This window comes from Scyliorhinus canicula, chromosome 2 (assembly GCF_902713615.1).
Source record: "Scyliorhinus canicula chromosome 2, sScyCan1.1, whole genome shotgun sequence".
Classification (NCBI taxonomy): domain Eukaryota; kingdom Metazoa; phylum Chordata; class Chondrichthyes; order Carcharhiniformes; family Scyliorhinidae; genus Scyliorhinus; species Scyliorhinus canicula.
The window spans coordinates 141,155,564-141,178,814 of NC_052147.1; the positions used below are offsets into that span (position 1 = coordinate 141,155,564).

Genomic DNA, 23,251 nt, shown 5'->3' on the forward strand with positions numbered 1-23,251 from the left:
CAAAGGAAGTGGGAAATGTAGAGAGGTTGGGGGAGGGAATTCCAGAGCATGAGGCATTAAGAGCTGAATGCCAACATGATGTGGCAAAAGGAGGGGGCAATGCAGAAGAAAGGAGAGTTGTGTCTTTGTTGAGTCTGGAGTCTTTAGTCTGGGGTTTTATAAAAATATATGGAGTGGCATGGCCTCATTTAAATGAGAGGGTGGATTAGCAGGGCTAAATGGAGAACAGGGTGCAGGCAGCAGAGTTTGGGGCGAGCTGGTATACAGATCCTGTACATTTGAGAGGCCAGCCAGGTGAATTGGCATGAAGTGAATTGTGAGCAGCAGGTGCTCAGGCTGATATTATGGAAGAGGAACCCAAATAAGGGCAGTTGAAATAAAGCAGAGATATTGGAAGGGAATGTAATGGTCAATACTGTTGGTGGCTGCAGAAAGGGTAGAGGAAGTGCAGCGAAGTCAGATTGCAATGCATTGCAAGTACTGTAAGGAGTCAAAATTAAAAAAAAAAATTGCTGTGGTATGTAGGCTTTCCTGGCAAAAGCCAACATTTACTGCCCATTCCCAATTGCCGGTGGTTTCACGGCGTTCAGCACTGTTCGCAACTCCTCGGATGCTGAAACGGGATGTGTTTAGGTGCAGTGAGATCTGGACAGTATCTGGGTTTTGGCTAGCGGGTAGCATTCGCACCGTACAGGTGCTGGGCAGTGGGCATCTCTAGCGGGAGAGGGTCTGGCGTTGCCCTTGATGTTCATAGTGTACCACCCACTGTCAGCAACCTGGGGTGTTGGCTGGAGGCTGAGCTGGACTGCCCATGTGGGTGCTGTGGCTGCAAGAGCAGGTTGGAGGCTTGGAGTCCTGCGGTGAGTAACTTGAGTCCTGACTCAAAGTCTGTCCACAATCTATGGGGTGTGCGTGTCGTGAGTAGCTTTCCGCTTGTCTGGATGAATGCATCTCCGGCAAAGTTCTGGAGGCTCGGCGCCATCTGGCATACGGTGGGCGGTCTGTTTGATTGGCACTCCTTCCACAAACATTCACTTTCACCACCACCAATGAACAGTAGCAGCAGTACGTACCATTTACAAGATACTCTGCAGGACTCACCAAGGCTCCTTTTAGGCAGCACCTTCCAAGCCCATGGCAACTACCATCTAGAAGGACAAGTGCAGCAGATTCCTGGAACACCACCACATGCACCATCCTGACTTGGAAATAAATCACTGTTTCTTCACTACTGTTGGGTCAAAATCCTAGAACCCCTCGCCTAACAGCACTGTGGTTGTACCTACACTATTGGTCTTGCAGCAGTTCAAAAAGGCGGCTCACCACCACCGTCTCGATGACAATTAGAGTTGGGCAATAAATGCTGGCCGGGCCTGCAAATAAATATTTTTAAAAATTGCCCATGCAAAGGTTGTGCAGGTCAACTCCTTTTGCTGCTGTAATCCATGTGGTGTAGGGCCAACCTGAATGGAGTTGGGGATTAACAGCATTAATTTCGGAGGTGACGATATATTCTTGGGATTTGGAAACGAAGGATAGGTTGGAGTTTGCGAGGATAAAAGGTTCAGGCGTTTTTGCGGGAATATGTTTTCTTTATTGGGAAGGAGGAGAATTGTATCCGAGAAGAGGGAACCATTTAAAATATCAGCTAGCACGGAGGGCTATAGAGAAGTTGAATGGTCAGCTGTTTTGTGTCACTTGATGCGGAACTAGAGATGGATCTTGTGGACAAGATCAGCTTGGCGGGCGAGTGAGAGGAGAAACTTTGTAGGGAGGCAATGTATTAAATCTAAGTGGTGTCACCATAGAGTTGGCAAACTATATGGGAGGTTTAGCCAGTGGTAACTGTGTGTTAATTGCATTTAATTTGAGGCAGGTGGTGGACTCTTAGACACTGACTGCAGTTTTTGGTTTAGGGGGTGCTTGCTTGAATCTGTAACTGTCAATGAATTTGTATGGAAGTATGTAAAAATTGGCTCCAGTTATCCTTTTATCGACTGGCTTTCTGGAATAGAGCTAGCAACACCCTTTTAAAATCGGAGGTGAATTGCAGGATTATCTGTATGTAGTCGTGGCAATGGTGCCCTTTCACGTGGGCTCACTTATTTGGCTAGTATCCGATTGAGACAGCCCAAGATCAGGTTTCCTACTCCTGATGATTATCCATGACCCTGGCTGGAAAATGAATGTGTAACGAGGAAAAGGTTGCATTGGCATTTCAATAGTACTTGCAGCTGAGGCTCATTAACAACAAGAGGCCAATAGAACATACAGTGCAGAAGGAGGCCATTCGACCATCGAGTCTGCGCCGACCCACTTAAACCCTCACTTCCACCCTATCCCCGTAACCCAGTTACCCCTCCGAACTCTTTTGGGTACTAAGGGCAATTTATCATGGCCAATCCACCTAACCTGCACGGCATTGGACTGTGGGAGGAAACGGGAGGACCCGGAGGAAACCCACGCAGACACGGGGAGAACTCCTGCAGATTCCTCGCAGACAGTGTCCCAGCGGAGAATCGAACCTGGGACCCTGGTGCTGTGAAGCCACAGTGCTAGCCACTTGTGCTATCGTGAGTTACTGGAGGATGAAGGGAGCCTGAGGAAGGGAGAAAATGGATGGGAAACAGAGCAGGAGGGTTTCTTGTGTGAGTTGTGTGAGGTATAAACCAAAGAAAAGGGAACACGTCTTTCACACCATTGAAGGCTTGCTCATAGCTAATTCATCTGGCTTTTATTACATGCAATCTAGTTGCTACATCATGAAAATGAAAATCGCTTATTGTCACAAGTAGGCTTCAATGAAGTTACTGTGAAAAGCCCGTAGACGCCAAATTCCGGCGCCTGTTCAGGGAGGCTGGTACAGGAATTGAACCGTGCTGCTGGCCTGCCTGGGTCTGCTTTAAAAGCCAGCGATTTAGCCCAGTGTGCTAAACCAGCCCCTATCAGGCACCGGTGGTGAATGTAAGGACCAACCGGGTTCGATCAGAGTATTTTAGTCTCTGCAGGGGGAAAAGGCAGGGGTGTCCACTCTCCCCACTACTGTTTGCCCTGGCCATAGAGCCTTTGGCAATGGTGCTGAGGGCATTGAACATTTGGTGGGGGCTAGTGAGAGGGGGGGTGGAACATAGGGTCTCCTCTACGTTGATGATTTACTCCTTTTATATAACAGACCCGTTGGGGAGAATCGCAGGAATTATGGGAATACTGGAGGAATTTGGCCGGTTCTCAGGTTACAAACTGAATATGGGCAAGAATATTGGGCAGCGTGGGTAGCACAAGTGGATAGCACTGTGGCTTCACAGCGCCAGGGTCACACGTTCGATTCCCTGCTGGGTCACTGTCTGTGCGGAGTCTGCACGTTCGCCCCGTGTCTGCGTGGGTTTCTTCCAGGTGCTCCAGTTGCCTCCCACAGTCCAAAGTTGAGCAGGTTAGGTGGATTGGCCATGATAAATTGCCCTTAGTGACCAAAAAGGTTAGGAGGGATTACAGGGATAGGGTGGAAGTGAGGGCTCAAGTGGGTCAGTGCAGAATGGCCTCCTTCTGCACTGTTTGTTCTATGTAAGTGAGGTTTTTGCGATCCAGGCAAGGGGGGAGGAGTGGAGACTGAGGGAGATGCCGTTCAAAGTGGTGGGAAGGAATTTTACGTACCTGGGGATTCGGGTGGCAAGGGACTAGGGGCAGCTTCATAAACTAAATTTGGGCAGGGTGATTGAGCAAATGAAAGGGCACTTCCCTAGGTGGGATGTACTCCCGCTGTCATTGGCGGGGAGGGTACAGACTGTGAAGATGACAGTCCTCCTGACATTGCTGTTTGTGTTTCAGTGTCTCCCAATCTTCGTCCCCATGGCATTTTATAGGAAGGTGAATGCGACGATCTCGGGTTTTATCTGGGCTGGGAAAGCCCTGAGGGTGAAGGTCCTTCTTGAGCGGGGGTGCGGTGAGGGGGGCTTGGCCCTTCCGAACTTTATTAACTATTATTGGGCGGCCAATATTTTGATGATTAGGAAATGGGTAGTGGGGGAGGGGTTGGTGTTGGAGCGAGTGGAGGCAGCATCTTGTAAAGGCACGAGTCTGAAGGCTCAACTAACGGCAACTTTGCCGTTCTCGCCGGCTAGTTACTCCACAAGTCCAGTGATAGTGGCAGCCCTGAGAATGTGGGGGCAACGGAGGCAACACATGAGACTGGAGGGAGCGTCGGTATGGTCACTGATCTGTGATAATCACAAGTTTTCTCTGGGGAGGATTTAGAGATGGCAGTGGTTAGAGATTTGGGGATCTCTTCATTGAGGAGGGTTTCCTGAGCTTGGAGGAGCCAGAGGAGGAGTTTGAGTTACCGGGTGGGAACGGATTGCAGTTCCTGCGGGTACGGGATTTTGTCCAAAGGCAGGTTCCAAGCTTCCCTCGCCTTCCTCTAAGGGACTACAGGATAAAGTGATGTCTAAAACAGGGGTTGGGGAGGGGAGGGTCTCTGAAATATATAAGGAACTGATGGAGTGAGAAGGGGTCCCAATCGGGGAGGTGAAGAGGAAGTGGGAGGAAGAATTGGGAGGGGAGTTGGAAGTCGGACTATGGGAGAAGGCCCTGAGGAGAGTCAATGCATCCTTGTCATGTACCAGGCTCAGCATGATCAGTTCAAGGTGGTCCAAAGGGCTCACATGATGGTGGCCCGGATGAGTAGGTTTTTTGAGGAGGTGTAGGACAGGTGTGGGCGGTGCAGGGAAGCCCAGCGAATCATATACCTATGTTTTGGGCGTGTCCGAAGCTGAGGGGATTTTGGCAGGGATTCTCGTATGTCATATTAGAGGTCCTGGAAGGAAGGGTGACTCTGAATCCAGAGGTGGCAATATTTGGAGTGTCGGAAGATCTGGGAGCCCAGCGGGGGGACGAGAGGCCGATGTTTTGGCCTTTGCCTCCCTGATGGCCCAGAGACGGATTTTGCTGGGATGAAGGGACTCGGAGCCTCCAAAGCCTGGGTTTGTGGGTCAGTGAAACGGCAGGGTTTCTTAGGCTAGAGAAGATTAGGTTCGCCTTAAGGGGTTCACTGCAGGGGTTCGCTCGGAGGTGGCAGCCTTTCATCGACTTATTTAAGGAAAACTGACCGTCAGCAGGAGGGGGTGGGGGGCATGGAAGTGAAGAATAAGGGCAGGGAATCTTAATATATGGGTAGCTAGGAGTTAGAGCGGGGGGAAGTTGGATACGTTATTGTGGGGTTTTTGTGTGTGTTGGACTGCTCTGTTTAGAATGTTCAAATGTTAGAATTAGAAATGCCTCAATAAAATATTTTCTAAAGTACGTCATTTGCTGTAGAGCACTTTGACATGTGCTGAAGTTGTAAACAATGCGATTATGAATACAAGTTTATTCATTTTTGTACTGTGGCTGTCACTTGATTGGAATCACTTAGGGTAAGGGGGGCAGTGGTATCAGACTTGTATTGGATAAATTCACAGCATTGAGCTACCTTGCGCGCATTAAACTATTAAATAATAAGCCCAGAGTGGGTAACCACTGCAATTTACAGATGACACTGCTACGACTCTCGCCAACGTTTACAGATGCACGCACCATTGAAAGCATTCTTTCTGGTTGTATCACAGCTTGATATGGTTCCTGCTCTGCTCAAGACTGCAGGAAACTACAAAAGGTCGTGAATGTAGCCCAGTCCACCGTGCAAACCAGCCTCCCATCCATTGACTCAGTCTATAATTCACGCTGACTTGGAAAGGCAACCAGCATAATTAAGGACCCCACGCACCACGGACATACTCTCTTCCACCGTCTTCCGTCAGGAAAAAGATACAAAAGTTTGAGGTCACGTACCAACCGACTCAAGAACAGCTTCTTCCCTGCTGCCAACAGACTTTTGAATGGACCTACCTCGTATTAAGTTGATCTTTTCTCTACATCCTAGTTATGACTGTAACATTACATTCTGTAGTCTCTCTTTCCTTCCCTATGTACGGTATGCGTTGTCTGTATAGCATGCAAGCAACAAAACTTTTCACTATATTAATACATGTGACAATAATAAATCAAAGCTTTGAGTAGATCTCTGTAAGGTAAGGTAAAGTTGCCATAGTCCCACATGACCATAGACTGATTTCACCTTTTGAGGGGGGAGAGCTGACTGGTGGTTTAACCTGAGGATCACCGCACCTCAGGTGAGGGGCAAGGTTGAGAAGGCCGGGCCTTCATGAATAGCCTCAGTATGGGAATTGAACCCACGCTGCTGGCCTTGTTCTGCATCGTAAACCAGCTGTCTAGCCCACTGAGTTGAATCGACCCCCATTGCAATTAAATCATTGACTTGTTATCATCAAGTGCTTTTAAAACTTTTTGAAAGATAGACTTTTAATCACATTTGTTGTATAATTTTTATTAGACTGTGAATTGAACTTTTTCCAGCGACTGTTAAATGTGTGCACATACTGAGTGGCTGTTTTTGTGTCCTATTACTCGCAATAGCTGAATTATCATCTTTGTGGTTCCAAAGTGGAATTAATAGCTTTGCAGAAGCGTTACTCTGAATATTCACATTTTCCTGAAGCAAATTTTGAAAGGTTCAATATTTTCTTCGGTGCTATTTAACCAGCAGCCTTCTGAAAGGAGTTTACACTGAGTTGTCGCTGGTGCACGCAGCACAGTGGTTAGCACTGTAGATTCACAGCGCCAGGGTCCCAGGTTCGATTCCCAGCTTGGGTCACTGTCTGTGCGGAGTCTGTATGTTCTCTCCGTGTCTGCATGGGTTTCCTCCGGGAGCTCCGGTTTATATGTCCCGAAAGACGTGCTGTTAGGTAATTTGGACATTCTGAATTCTCCCTCTGTGTATCCGAACAAGCGCCGGAATGTGGCGACTAGGGGCTTTTCACAGTAACTTCATTGCAGTGTTAATGTAAGCCTACTTATGACAATAAATATTATTATAATAGTCTCGGAGGCCTCGTAAGATTTTAACCCACTCGTGTTGCAGTTAAACCTGTTGTCCACAAGGATTTTAATAAGGATCAACGGAACATGGGTGAGCATCGTGCACTACATTTACCCGAAGCGAGAAAGAAAGCTAGCAAAGCTGTACAATGCAATGGTGAAGTAGCTATGCATATGGGCTTGTCATTGCTGGTGGTTGCCATGCAAATAACGTGAAATTATGTCCAAAGTGTGTTGCATAGAGGTTTTCTTTTACAAGATCGAAGTATATGGAAATAAATAACTTCTATTCAGAGTTAGATGGATTTTTGATAGACAATGGAGTTTAGGGGAATTGAGACTACAACCGGTTCAGCCGTGATCTTATTGAAAGGCAGAGCAGACTCAAAGGGCCGAATGGCCTGTTCCTAAATCCCATGTTTCTGCACCTGACCTTGCACAACAGCAGGACGCCTGTAGAGCTTGACAGCCAAGGAAATACTTTTGAAGTGTTGTCACTGTTGTTCTGAAGGTAATTTGACAGCCAATTTGCACACAGCAAATTCCCACGAACTGCAGTGAAATAGTCTGTGCTTTAGTGATGTTGATTGAAGGGCAAAAATTGACTGGACTATGGGGAGAATGCCCAGTTGGGTCATTCTGTCTTTTGCATCCAAAACTGATTGTCATGATTGTATATGCACTGTCGTCATCCGTTGCAATGGTGATGCCAATGATTTAATAGATAATTGATTAGGCTGCCGAGGAGATGAACATTTGAAGCCAGGAAAGGGGAGCTGCACTCCGTGAGTTAATGGCACAATACTTAACAAAACCAAAACGTGGATCTTGATGTGAAATTAATAAACAATTAGTATTTGGTGTGGTATTGCCAGTGATAGATGAATGCACACACGCATAAGTTTTTTTTTGTTGGTCTAGATGAGAAAATCCACACGGGTAGTACATGGGTGTGTGGGTATACACATACATGCAATGGGACAGTATACTGAATGCATGTTTTGTATATACAGTATGTGAATAATGTATGTTGTCTCTGTGTTGAATATGTGACTTTTTTAATCAATTATTCACATTTATGAATGAGGTGCTGTTTGCTGTGTAACCTGCTGTTCTCTTGTCCCTGCATAGTAGACGTTATATTGTGCCTTATTTATCTCTATGGGGTGCCTGCAATGGATTGCTTTTTAAAATAAATTTAGAGTACCCAATTAATTTTTTCCAATTAAGGGGCAATTTAGTGTGGCCAATCCACCTACCCTGCACATCTTTTGGGTTGTGGGGGCGAAACCCATGCATACATAGGGAGAATGCGCAAATGTCACACGGACAATGACCCAGAGCCGGGATTGAACCTGGGACCTTGGCGCCGTGAGACAGCAGTGCTAATCACTGTGCCGCCCGCAATGGATTACTTTTTGAAATGTTTTCTAGTAAGTATTAATTTGACTGAATACAGACGTATGAATTAGGAGTAAGGCACTCGCCCCCTCGAAACCTCAACCCCGCATCCCTGCCTACCCCAATAACCTTTCATTCCCTTGTTACTCAAGAATCTGTCTAGCCCAGCCTTAAAAATATTCAGAAACTCTGCCTCCACCATGATTTGAGGAGGTGAGTTCCAGAGACTCATGACTGAGAAAAAAATTCTCCTCATCTCTGTATGAAATGAGTGACCTCCTATTTTTAAACCGTGACCTCTAGTTCTAGATATGCCCACAGTAGGAACACTCGCTCCATATCCACCCTGTCAAGTCTTCTCAGGGCATTCAAGGTTTCAATCAAGTCACCTCTTACTCTTCAAAATTCCAGTGAATTGTCGCATTTATGCCTTCAATAAAGATACCAATACTGTGCACAGTACTCCGGATGTGGTCTCACTAGTGCCCACATAACTGCTGCATAAACTCCTGACTTTTGAATTCCGTTCTCCTTGCAATAAATAATGACATTCTATCAGCTTCCCTGATTACCTGCTGTACCTGCATACTAGTCTTTTATGATTCATGCACTAGGACACCCAGATCCTTCTGAATTAGTTCCTCAATCTTTCACCATTTAGTTTATTTTTTATCCTTCCTGTGAAAGTGGATCATTTAACATATGCCGCATTATACTCCATTTGCCAGATTTTTGCCCACTCACAACTTTTTTTAAATAAATATTTTTATTCTCCTTTTTCATATTTTCTCAAAATTTACAACAACAGATAATCAACAATAACAACCAGTATAATGGCAATCCCATAGCCAACAATCCCCTTATCCCACCACCCTCAAACAGCTCCCAATTTTTTGAATACAAAACGGCAATGAAAAAGAATCATTAATAACTTATACATTCCAAACTGCACCCTCTCCCCAATGTTCGATTTCATCCAATTCATGAAAATGCATGATGAACAAGGCCCATGAGGTGTAGAACCCTTCCACCCTCCCCGTCAGCTCAAACTTTACTTTCTTGAGGGTTAAGAACTTCAGCTGATCCCCCCCCCCCCCCTCCCCCCGCCACGCCAAGGCATAGGGTGGAGAAGCCGACCTCCAACCCAACAGAATTTGCCTTTGGGCGATTCCCAAGGGGAAGGCCAAGACATCTACCTCCACACCCGCTTCCAACCCTGACGGATCCGACACCCCGAATATGGCTTCCACTCGCTTAACTTAGCTATGTCCCTTTGTAGCCTCATATCCTCTTCACAGTTTACTTTCCTTTCTTTGTGTATTTTAATGTATTTGTTCTAAACTTATATTAAATGTTACTAAACAGAAACTATTCAGGAGCTAACTCCCCAACACACAACTATGCAGTTTGTACAAATTTTTCCCTTTTTCACCCCCCCCCTCGCGCCGAATAGCTCCTCAAAGACAACCACGAACACCCCCCACCTTGCCTCGAAGCCCTCTGCTGAACCTCTTAATTCGTTCGTGACCTTTTCTAGCTAAGAAAACCACAAGTTCCCCAGTCAGGTCGCCACCCCTGGCGGCGTTTCTGGCTGCCACTCCAACAGAATTCTTCGCTGGGCAATCAGAGAGGCAAAGGCCCCAACGTTGGTCCTCCTCCCCTACATCAACTCCGGCTTCTCTGATATCCAAAAAATCGCCACTATCCTTGTTAACACTGTGGGCATACCCGCCCAGAATCTCTCCAACTTTCCGCAGCCCCAGAATGTATGTGCGTGATACGCTGGTCCCCGCCCACACTTCTCACACCCGTCTGTCACTCCCTGGAAGAACCCACTCATTCTTGCCCGAGATCATATGTACCCTGTGGACAACCTTGAACTGTATCTGGCTCATCCTTGCGCATGAGGAGGTCACATTTTGGAACTCTTTCCAAACATTCCGCATGAAGTCCCTTACCTAACCTAAACTCACTTCCTCTGGGGAGCTCTACCCTCTCTTTTAGTTCCTCTATACTGGCAAATCCCTCACCTTCTCTCCGCTTCTTCTATGTACCCCACCCCCTTGAAACCGTCGTTTTCGCACAGTGGCGCCAGCACCAACATCCCTTCTATCCTGAAATGCCTCCTCAGCTGATTCCAGACCGTTACTGTGGACTTTACCATCGCGCTCTCCGCATATGTCTGTGGCGCTGTCGGCAATGCCGCTGTCACCATAGCCTTCAAGCTGGACCCCCAACAGAATTCTTCCTCCGTCTAAACCCATTCTGCCCCCTCCTTCTCACCGCGACCTAACCTTCTCCACGTTTGCCACCCAGTAATAGTGTAGCAGGTTGAACAACGCCACCCCTCCCTTCTGTCTCTGTAACAGGATCCTCTTAACCCGTGGCGCCTTCCCTACCCATACAAAGTCTGAGATAATCATATCCAGTTTTTGAACGAAGGCCCTCGGTACAAAGATCGGAAGTGTCTGGAATCTAACAGGAACCTCGGCAGGATGTACATCTTCACCGCTTGGACCCTCCCTGCCAAAGTCGGGTGTAATGAGTCCCATCTCTTCAGATCCTCCCTCACCTCCTCCATCAGCTTTGTTAGATTCCATTTATGTAGCATCATATGTAGCACCCATTCCCTCGCTACCTGAATCCCCAGATATCTAAACCTGTCTCTCGCCGACCCAACCTTTTCACTGGGAATACTTCACTTTCCCCTCCATTTAGCTTATAGCTCAAGAACGCCCTAAACTTCCCAGTTTAGCAGACGCATGATCCTCTCCATGCTTTCCAGTGGGTCGGAAACATACAATAGTAGGTCGTCTGCGTACAGTGACACCCAATGCTCCCTTCGTCCCCTCGTAATCCCTAGCCGTTCTCTGGACCCCCTTAAGCCATTGCCACAGGCTCTATTGCTAACGCAAACAACAGCGGCAGTGGGCACCCCTACCACCTTCTCCTGTGCAGTTTTGTGAGCCCATGTCGTTGGTCCACACACTCTCTCCTTCGGTGCCACATATAACAGGCCACAGACTTCGGCCTAAACACGAACCTTCCCAAGACCTCAAACAGGTACCGCCAATCCACCTGGTCAAATGCCTTCTCCGCATCCATTTAAAAAAAAATAATTTTTATTGAGATTTTCAAAAACATATCAAAAACAGAAAATAACAACAAGAAAACAGTATTAACAACAACAACAAAAGAAAAACACAATAACCCGCAAAACCAAACACCCACCCCCCGGGTTGCTGCTGCTGCTGGCCTATTTTCCTACCGTTCTGCCAGGAAGTCCAGGAAAGGCTGCCACCGCCTAAAGAAACCCTGTACTGATCCCCTCAGGGCAAATTTCACCCTCTCCAATTTAATAAACCCCGCCATATCATTGATCCAGGCCTCCACGCTTGGGGGCCTCGCATCCTTCCATTGAAGCAAAATCCTCCGCCGGGCTACTAGGGACGCAAAGGCCAGAACACCGGCCTCTTTCGCCTTCTGCACTCCCGGCTCCACTGCAACCCCAAAAATTGCGAGTCCCCAGCCTGGCTTGACCCTGGATCCTACCACCCTCAACACCGTCCTTGCTACCCCCTTCCAAAACTCCCCCAGCGCTGGGCATGCCCAGAACATATGGGCGTGGTTCACTGGGCTCCCCGAGCACCTAGCACACCTGTCTTCGCTCCCAAAAAACCTACTCATCTTCGTCCCGGTCATGTGGGCCCTGTGCAGCACCTTGAACTGTATGAGGCTAAGCCTCGCACAGGAAAAGGAGGAATTCACTCTTTCCAGGGCATCCGCCCACGTCCCCTCCTCAATCTCCTCACCCAGCTCCTCCTCCCATTTACCCTCAGCTCCTCCACCGAGGCCTCATCCACCTCCTGCATGATGTGGTACACGTCTGAAATCCTTACCCACTTACGCACCATCGCTGCGTTGGCAGCCCAGTAGTACCCACAGAGGTTGGGCAACGCCAGACCCCCCCTTTCCCTGCCCCGCTCCAAAAACACACTTCTCACCCTCGGAGTCCCATGCGCCCATACAAATCCTGTAATACTCCTGTTAACCCTCCTAAAAAAGGCCTTCGGGATAAGGATGGGGAGGCACTGGAACAGGAACAAAAACCTCTGGAGCACCGTCATCTTGATGGACTGCACCCTGCCCGCCAGCGACAGCGGCAACATGTCCCATCTTTTAAACTCCTCCTCCATTTGCTCCACCAGCCTAGTGAGGTTAAGCTTGTGAAGGGACCCCCAGCTCCTAGCCACCTGGGCTCCCAGGTACCGAAAGCTCCTCCCTGCCCTTTTCAGCGGGAGCCTACCAATCCCCTCCTCTTGATCCCCCGGGTGCACGACGAACAGCTCACTCTTACCCAGGTTGAGCTTGTATCCAGAAAAGCCCCCAAATTCCCTAAGGATCTTCATCACCTCCGGCATTCCCCCCACTGGGTCCGCCACATATAGCAACAAGTCATCTGCGTATAAGACACTCGGTGCTCCTCCCCACCCCGCACCAGACCCCTCCAATTCCTCGACTCCCTCAATGCCAGGGGCTCAATTGCCAACGCAAAGAGCACAGGGGACACCCTTGTCTCGTCCCCCGGTACAACCGAAGGTACTCCGATCTCCTCCTATTCGTGGCTACGCTCACCATCAGGGCCTCGTATAACAGCCTCACCCAACTGACAAACCCCTCCCCAAACCTATCCAACACCTCTCACAGATACCCCCACTCAACCCTATCAAAGGCCTTCTCCGTGTCTAATGCTACCACTATCTCCGCCTCCCCTTCTACCACCGGCATCATTATGACATTCAGAAGCCTACGTATATTGGTGTTCAACTGCCTTCCCTTCACAAACCCCGTCTGGTCCTCATGAATGACCCCCGGCACACAGTCCTCTATCCTTGAGGCCAAGATCTTTGCCAACAGCTTGGCATCCACATTTAACAATGAGATCGGCCTATATGATCCACACTGCAGGGGGTCCTTGTCCCGTTTAACGATCAAGGAAATCAGCGCCCGTGACATAGTCGGGGGCAAAGCCCCCCCCCCCCCCCCCCCCCCCGCCTCGTTAAAGGTCCTAACCAGCAGGGGACCCAACAGGTCTGCATACATTTTATAAAATTCGACCGGACACCCATCCGGCCCCGGCGCCTTCCCCGACTGCATGCTGCCTATCCCTTTGACCAGCTCAATCGGCGCCCCCAGCCCCTCCACCTGTCCCTCCTCCACCTTCGGAAATCGCAGCCTGTCCAAAAAGTGCCTGCATCGTCCCAATTTGGGGCATAGACATTCACCAGCACCACCCGCTCCCCTTGCAACTTGCCGCTCACCATCACATACCTCCCTCCACTGTCAGCCACCACCGTTGATGCCTCAAACGACACCCTTTTTCCCACCAGAATCGCCACCCCCCCGATTTTTTTTGCATCCAGCCCCGAATGAAACACCTGGCCTACCCAGCCCTTCCTCAGTCTAACCTGGTCCGCCATCTTCAGGTGCGTCTTCTGAAGCATAGTCACGTCCGCCTTCAGCCCCTTCAGGTGCGTAAACACCCGGGCCTGTTTGACCGGCCCATTCAGCCCCCTCACATTCCAAGTTATCAGCCGGATCGGAGGGCTCCCTGTCCCCCTCCCCTACCGACTAGCCATAACCCGTCCCCTGCCCGTCCCAGGCCAGCGCCCCCCACTCGGTCCGTTCCCCACGGCGGCAAACCCCCACCCCGGCCCCCCCTGCATACTCCAGCTCCTCCCTGGCCATTTCAGCAGCAACCCGGTACCCCCCCCCCCCCCAAGGCTAGGAGCCCTCCCAGCACTCCCGTGAGCCAGCTAACTTCTGCTCACCCCGGCGACTCCCGCCACACCTCTGACCATCCCCCCCCCCCCCAACGTGGGGCTACTCCTCCTCCCCCAGGCCCATCAGCAGACCCTCCTTCTCCCCCTCCTGCTTTCGCGCGGGAAAAAAGCCCGCGCTTCTCAGCTCCGACCCCGCCCCCATCCACCCACAACGCGGGAAACAGAAGAAAAGCCCGTGCTTTCCCTCTGCCTGACCCCACCCAAGCAAAAAAGACAGCACCCCACCCGCCCAAGAAACAACCCACAACCAACTTAAAACAGCATAAAACAGAGACCCTTCCCACCAAAGGTTAACACAGTTATTTACAAACCCCCGACCCTCAGTCAGAGTCCAACTTCTCAGCCTGCACAAAGGCCCACGCCTCCTCCGGGGGCTCAAAATAAAAGTGCCGGTCCTTGTAAGTGACCTACAGACGCGTCGGCTGTAACATGCCAAACTTCATGTTGGGGATCCTCTCGGAAGGAGCGATCACAATATGGTGGAATTTAAAATACAGATGGAGGGTGAGAAAGTAAAATCAAATACTAGTGTTTTGCGTTTAAACAAAGGAGAGTACAATGGGATGAGAGAAGAACTAGCTAAGGTAGACTGGGAGCTAAGACTTTATGGTGGAACAGTTGAGGAACAGTGGAGAACCTTCCAAGCGATTTTTCACAGTGCTCAGCAAAGGTTTATACCAACAAAAAGGAAGGACGGTAGAAAGAGGGAAAATCGACCGTGGATATCTATGGAAATAAGGGAGAGTATCAAATTGAAGGAAAAAGCATATAAAGTGGCAAAGATTGCTGGGAGATTAGAGGACTGGGAAATCTTGAGGGGGCAACAGAAAGCTACTAAAAAAGCTATAAAGAAGAGTAAGGTAGAGAATGAGAGTAAACTTGCTCAGAATATAAAAACAGACAGTAAAAGTTTTTACAAATATATAAGACAAAAAAGAGTGGCTAAGGTAAATATTGGTCCTTCAGAGGATGAGAAGGGAGTTTTAATAATGGGAAATGAAGAAATGGCTGAGGAACTGAACAGGTTTTTTGGGTCGGTCTTCACAGTGGAAGACACAAATAACATGCCAGCGACTGATAGAAATGAGGCTATGACAGGTGAGGACCTTGAGAGGATTGTTATCACTAAGGAGGTAGTGATGGGCAAGCTAATGGGGCTAAAGGTAGACAAGTCTCCTGGCCCTGATGGAATGCATCCCAGAGTGCTAAAAGAGATGGCTAGGGAAATTGCAGATGCACTAGTGATAATTTACCGAAATTCACTAGACTCTGGGGTGGTCCCGGTGGATTGGAAATTAGCAAACGTGACGCCACTGTTTAAAAAAGGAGGTAGGCAGAAAGCAGGAAATTATAGGCCAGTGAGCTTAACTTCGGTATTAGGGAAGATGCTGGAATCTATCATCAAGGAAGAAATTGCGAGGCATCTGGATAGAAATTGTCCCATTGGGCAGACGCAGCATGGGTTCGTAAAGGGCAGGTCATGCCTAACTAATTTAATGGAATTTTTTGAGGACATTACCAGTGCAGTAGATAACGGGGAGCCGATGGATGTGGTATATCTGGATTTCCAGAAAGCCTTTGACAAGGTGCCACACAAAAGGTTGCTGCATAAGATAAAGATGCATGGCATTAAGGGTAAAGTATGGATAGAGGATTGGTTAATTAATAGAAAGCAAAGAGTGGGGATTAATGGGTGTTTCTCTGGTTGGCAATCAGTAGCTATTGGTGTCCCTCAGGGATCCGTGTTGGGCCCACAATTGTTTACAATTTACATAGATGATTTGGAGTTGTGGACCAAGGGCAATGTGTCCAAGTTTGCAGATGACACTAAGATGAGTGGTAAAGCGAAAAGTGCAGAGGATACTGGAAGTCTGCAGAGGGATTTGGATAGGTTAAGTGAATGGGCTAGGGTCTGGCAGATGGAATACAATGTTGACAAATGTGAGGTTATCCATTTTGGTAGGAATAACAGCAAACGGGATTATTATTTAAACGATAAAATATTAAAGCATGCCGCTGTTCAGAGAGACTTGGGTGTGCTAGTGCATGAGTCACAGAAGGTTGGTTTACAAGTGCAACAGGTGATTAAGAAGGCAAATGGAATTTTGTCCTTCATTGCTAGAGGGATGGAGTTTAAGACTAGGGAGGTTATGTTGCAATTGTATACGGTGTTAGTGAGACCACACCTGGAGTATTGTGTTCAGTTTTGGTCTCCTTACTTGAGAAAGGACGTACTGGCGCTGGAGGGTGTGCAGAGGAGATTCACTAGGTTAATCCCAGAGCTGAAGGGGTTGGATTATGAGGAGAGGTTGAGTAGACTGGGACTGTACTCATTGGAATTTAGAAGGATGAGGGGGGATCTTATAGAAACATTTAAAATTATGAAGGGAATAGATAGGATAGATGCGGGCAGGTTGTTTCCACTGGCGGGTGACAGCAGAACTAGGAGACAGTCCTAAATCTACTTCCCCTTATTTTGAGGCTGAGTTTAGGAGGAACTTCTTCACCCAAAGGGTTGTGAATCTATGGAATTCCTTGCCCAGTGAAGCAGTTGAGGCTCCTTCATTACATGTTTTTAAGGTAAAGATAGATAGTTTTTTGAAGAATAAAGGGATTAAGGGTTATGGTGTTTGGGCCGGAAAGTGGAGCTGAGTCCACAAAAGATCAGCCATGATCTAATTGAATGGCGGAGCAGGCTCGAGGGGCCAGGTGGCCTACTCCTGTTCCTAGTTCTTATGTTCACACTCTTTCTGTGGAGCACCACCTTCGTCCGGTTGTACCCGGCCCTCCGCTTAGCCACCTCCGCACTCCAGTCCTGGTAGATCCGCACTACCGTGTTCTCCCACTTGCTGCTCCGCTCCTTCTTGGCCCACCTAAGCACGCACTCTCAGTCAATGAACCGCACCAGCACCGCCCATGGTGGCTCATTCGGCTTGGGCCTCCTGGCCAGTATTCTATGGGCCCCCTCTAGCTCCAGGGGCCCCTGGAAGGACCCAGCTCCCATCAGCGAGTTCAACAAAACGACCACATAGGCCCCCAGGTCTGACCCCTCCAGCCCCTCCGTGAGGCCCAGGATCTGCAAATTCTTCTGCCTCGACTGGTTCTCCATCTCCTCGAACCGCTCCTGCCACTTCTTATGGAGTGCCTCATGCATCTCCACCTTTACCGCGAGGGCCGCGGCCTCATCCTCTCTTTCGGAGGCTTGTTGTCGGAGCTCCCAGATCTCCACCCCCTGGGCTGCCTGCGTTGCCAGCAGCTTGTCCGCATTTGCCTTCAGCGAGTCTAGCAGCTCCACTTTTAGCTCCTGAAAACATCGCTGGAGAGTCTCCTGCTGCACCTGCGCCCACTGCCTCCATTCCTCGAGGCCTCTGCCAGACGCCGTCTTGATTCTCTTCCCCCGCTTTTTCTTAGGCGCTGCCACCGCTATTTTGCTAGCCCCACTCTTGGTCAACACCATAGACCACTGAGGATCCGCTGCAGACACCTTCCCACGTCGGGACCATCGAGCAAGTACCGCTGGGGGCCCTTAAAAGAGCCCAAAAGTCCGTTCCTGGCGGGAGCTGCCGAACGTGCGGCTTAGCTCCGCATTGCTGCAACCGGAAGTCCCTTCTCCGCATCCATGGACACCACTACTTCCGGTACCTGAGCTCTTGACGGGGTCATGACCACATTTAACAGTCTCTTTATATTACTAGAAAGTTGCCTGCCCTTTACGAACCCTGTCTGGTCCTCCTTAACAATCCCTGGGACACATCTTTCCAACCTTCCTGCCACCAAATTCGCAAGCACTTTCACATCCGTCAGCGATATCCGCCTAGACGACAGATGTTCCACTGGGTATTTCCCCTTCTTTGGCATTAATGTGATCATTGCCTGCGCCATCGTCTCCGGCAGCTCCCCCATCTCCAACGTCTCATTAAACGCCTCTAAGATATGTGGTGCCAGGTCCGTTGCAAACTCCTTATAAAATCTGCTGGGTAACCATCGGGCCCCGGGGCCTTCCCCGAGTTCACGTCCCTTATACTGTCCAATACCTCCCTAGCCACAAGGGCTCCTCTAGCGCCTGCCTCTTCTCTTCCTCCAAATGTGGAAACTACAGTTTGTCCAAAAACCGTCCCAGGTCCCCCTCTTCAATCCTCAGGTCCGCCCTGTACAGCTCCTTCTAATTCCTAAGCGCCTTGTTTATCTTCCCCGGCTCCTGACACCAGTCTGTATCTATCTGCCCTTGGCTCTAGGACACAATTAAAATCTCTTCCCATAATTAACTGGTGCGTGGCCAAGTCTGGGATCGCTGCCAGCAATCCCCTCATAAACCCTACATCGTCCTAATTCGGTGCATTTACCAGTACTACCGGTGTCCCCTCTAATACCCCACTCAGCATCGCATATGTTCCACTTGAGCCCCTCATTCCTTTGCTTTCACAAACCCCATTTTCTTGCTCATCAAAATGGCCACCCCAGCGACTTTGAATCAAACCCCGAGTGGAAAACCTGTCTCACCTATCCCGTTCTTAGTCTAACCTGGTCCTTCACACGGAGATGCGTCTCCTGCAGAAAGACTACCTCTGCTTTTAAATTCCTTTGTTGCGCAAAGCCCCGAGATCGCTTCACCGGTCCATTGAGCCCTCGTACGTTCCATGTTATCTGCCGTATTGAGGGCTTACACCTCCATTCCCCTCCACCGTCCTCTCCTTTTGTCTCTACCCACATTAAATTCATCCTGTACCTGACCCATCCAAGGTGGCTCCTTTCTCCGCTGCTGACCATGTTTCTTCTCCAACCTCACCGTGCCGCATTTCCTCCCATCTCAATTAATGATATCGTAGTTATGGATCCTCTCGGAAGGAGCGATCACAGTATGGTTGAATTTAAAATAAAGATAGAGGGTGAGAAGGTAAAATCCAATACCAGTGTCTTGTGCTTAAACAAAGGACACTGCAATGGGATGAGGGAGGCGTTGGCAAAGGTAGACTGGGGGCAAAGACTTTATGGTTTGGCAATAGAGAAACAGTGGTGGGCCTTTCAAGCGATTTTTCACAGTGCTCAGCAAAAGTTTATATATATATTTAATCTTTAGCGTCACATGTAGGTTTACATTAACATTGCAATTAAGTAACTGAATATCCCCTAGTCGCAACACCACTGCGCCTGTTCGGGTACACTGAGGGAGAATTCAGAATGTCCAAATCATCTAGCAAGGATGTGTTTCGGGATTTGTGGAAGGAAACCGGAGCACTCGGAGAAAACCCAGGCAGGCACTGGGAGAGTGCGCAGACTCCGCACAGACAGTGATCCAAATGACCCAAGCCGGGAATTGAACCCGAATTGAAAGAAAAAGCATTCAAAGCGGCAAACATTAGTGGGAAACTGGAACATTGTGAAATCTTTAAATGTCAACAGAAAGCCACAAAAAAGCTATCAAGAAAAGTAAGATAGATTATGAGAGTAAACGTGCTCAGAATATAAAACAGGTAGCAAACATTTCTATAAATCTATTAAATTAAAAAGAGTGGCAAAGTGAACTTTGGTCCTTGCGAGGATGAGAAGGGGGATTTAATAATGGGAAATGAGGAAATGGCCGAGGCATTGAATGGGTATTTTGTTTTGGTCTTCACAGTGGAAATGAAAATGAAAAAATGAAATTAAAATTGCTTATTGTCACAAGTAGACTTGAAATTAAGTTACTTGAAAAGCCCCTCGTCACCACATTCCAGCGCCTGTTTGGGGAGGCTGGTACGGCAATTGAACCGTGCTACTGGCCTGCCTTGGTCTGCTTTAAAAGCTAGCTCTTTAGCCCTGTGCGTACATAACATGCCAGTAATTGATGTAAAGGAAGCTATGGCACATGAGGATCTAAAACCGATCATCATCACTAAGGAGGTAGTGTTGGGCAAACTAATGAGGCTAAAGGTAGATAAGTCTCCTGACCCTGATGGAATGCATTCGAGGGTACTAAAAGATAAGGTTGGGGGGGGGGGAATAGCAAATGCGCTTGTGATGATTTACAAAAATTTGCTGAACTCTGGGGTGGTTCTGGTAGATTGGAAAACAGCAAATGTGATGCCACTGTTTAAAAAAGGGATAGACAAAAGGTGAGTGACGAGAGGCCGGTTAGTTTAACTTCTGCGTGAGAAAATGCTTGAATCTGTCATCAAGGAAGAAATAGTGAGAAATCGGGATATACATTGTCCCATTGGGCAGATACAGCATGGGTTCATGAGCAGGTCATGTTTATCGAATTTATTGGATTTCTTTGAGGACATTATGGGTGCGGTGGACAACGGGGAACCGGTGGATGTGGTGTGTCTGGATTTCCAAAAGGCATTTGACAAGGCGCCGCACAAAAGGCTGCTGCATAAGATAAAGGTGCATGGCATTACGGGTAATATATTAGCATGGATAGAGGATTGGGTAACTAATAGAAAGCAAAGAGTGGGGATAAATGGATGTTTTTTTGGATGGTGATCAGTGGCTAGTGGTGTGCCTCTGGATCAGTTTTGGACTGGGACCTCAATTGTTTACAATTTTCAGAGATGATTTGAGTTTAGGAACAAGTGCAATGTGTCAAAGGGTTTCAGGTGACACTATAAGATGAAATGGTAGAGTAAACTGCAGAGGACACAAAGCCTGCAGAGGGATATAAATTTAGTGAATGGGCAAGGGGTCTGGCAGATGGAGTACAATGTTGGTAAATGTGAGGTCATCCATGTTGGTAGGAATAACAGTAAAATGACTATTTAACCTGGTAAAAAAAATGGCAGCATGCTGCTGTGCAGAGGGACCGGGTGTCCTCGTGCATGAATCACAAAAAAGTTGGTTTGCTGGTGGCAGCAGGTAATTATGAAGGCAAATGGAAATTTGGTCCTTCATTGCTGGAGGGATTGAGTTCAAAAACACGGAGGTTAGGTCGCATTTGGATAAGGAGCTAGTGAGGCCACACCTGGAGTACTGTGTACCATTTTGGTCTCATAACTGGAGAAAAGGACGATATACTGGCACTGGAGGGGGTGCAGAGAAGATTCACTAAGTTGAATTCCAGAGTTGAGAGATGGCTTATGGGGAGAAACTGAGTAGCACTGGCACTATTACTCATGCAATTTAGAAGAATGAGAAACATGTAAAATTATGAAGGGAATAGATAAGATAGAAGTAAGGGACGTTGTTTCCACTGGCGGAATGAAAACTAGAACTGATGGGGCCATAGCCTCAAAATAGGGGGAGCAGATTTCAGACTGAGTTGAGGAGGAACTGCTTCATCCAAAGGGTTGTGAATCTGTGGAATTACTTGTCCAGTGAAGCAGTTGAGGCTATCTTGTTGAATGATTTTCAGGCAAAGATAGATAGATTTTTGAACGGTAAAGGAATTAAGGGTTATGGAGTGGGCAAGTAAGTGGAGCTGAGTCCACAGAAAGATCAGCCATGATCTTATTGAATGGCGGAGCTGGCTCGAGGGGCCAGATGACCTACTTCTGCTCCTTGTTCTTGTGTAACCCAGTTGCTTCTACATCCGTGCTTCCCGAACTGTAGGTCATCTCTCCCTAATGTGCTAATACTATGATTAATTAACAGAGCCAACCCACCACCTTTTCTTAACTTCCTGTCCTTACTGAATGTCACACATTCTTCAAAATTAATATCCCAATCTATATCATCCTTGTGATCAATGTAGGAATTTTAGATGTATTGTATTATAGGTGTTATTTGTAGTAAGGGTTAAAAGCCTGGGTTTGAGTGTGTTTGACTGCTGCAGTCATGTTTTAAAAGAATCTCCAAATGAAAGTTTGGAGTGAGGTGTGCAATTAAACCATCATAAAACACTTGGGCGAATGCAATTTTTTTGGATGCTTCAGTGGTATTTGGACAGACTGAGTGAGTGGACACATGATGGCAGATACAGTATAACATGGATAAATGTGAGGTTATTCTCTTCGGTAACAAAAATAGGAAGACAGATTATTAATTGAATTAAATTGGGAGAGGCGACGAAACCTTGATGTCCTTGTGCATTAGTCACTGAAATTAAGCACACTGGTACAGCAGGCAGTAAAGAAGGCAAATGGTATGTTGGCCTTCATAGCGAGAGGATTTGAGTTTAGGAATAGATATGTTTTACTGCAATTGCATAGGGCATTGGTGAGGCCACACCTTGAGTATTGTGTACAGTTTTGGTGACCTTATCTGAGCAAGGATGCTCTTGCTATGGAGGGAGTGCAGCGAAGGCTTGCCAGGCTGATTCCTGGGATGGCAGGACTGTCATATGGGGAGCGGCAAGGGGTTCGAATCCCGGCCCTGGGTCACTGTCCATGTGGAGTTTGCACATTCTCCACGTGTCTGCGTGGGTTTCGCCCTCACAACCCAAAGATGTGCAGGGTAGGTGGATTGGCCACGTTAAATTACCCCTTAATTGGAAAAAATAATTGTGTACTCTAAATTGATTTAAAAAAAGGATTGTCATATGGGGAGAGACTAAGTCAGTTGGGATTATATTCATTGGAGTTTAGAAGAGAGAGAAAGGATCTCATGGAAACTCATAAATTTCTAACAGGATTAGACAGGGTAGATTCAGAAAGAATGCCCCCGATGGTGGGGTAGTCGAGAATTAGGGGTCATAGTTTGAGGATTTTAAGTCTGAGGTGAGGAGAAATTTCTTCACCCAGAGAGTGGTGAATCTGTGGAATTCACTACCAAATAAAGCTGTTGAGACCAAAATATTGTGTAATTTCAAGAAGGAAGTAGATATAGCCCCTGGAGCTAAAGGGATCAAAGCATATGAGGGAAGACGGGATCAGGGTATTGAACTTGATGATTAGCCATGATCATGATTGGCAGAGCAGACCCGAAGGGCCTTCTCCTGCTTCTATTTTCTATATTTCTTGATGAAATCACTCCTGGAGCGGGGTATCCTTTCCTCACTGTTTTACAAAATTAAAATAAAATATTGCGTCTCTGTCCAGTATCGCAGCCACTGTTGGGGGTCTGGTCTGGGATCGTAATACCCTGTAACCATGTCGCTATAATGGCTATCAGATCGTACTTATTAATTTATGTTTGCATTATTGGTTCAACTCTTCTTTTTC

General features: G+C 47.8%; 1 protein-coding gene across 1 annotated transcript in view; it reads left to right on the forward strand.

Moving 5' to 3' along the window:
- The first annotated feature begins 713 nt into the window (after positions 1 to 713).
- The window catches only part of ino80db (INO80 complex subunit Db), a 126,410-nt gene continuing 103,872 nt past the window's right edge, over positions 714 to 23,251 (forward strand). The window contains 1 exon segment of the mRNA XM_038787283.1: positions 714 to 860. Coding sequence (XP_038643211.1) covers positions 812 to 860 — 49 coding nt within the window. The 5' untranslated portion in view covers positions 714 to 811.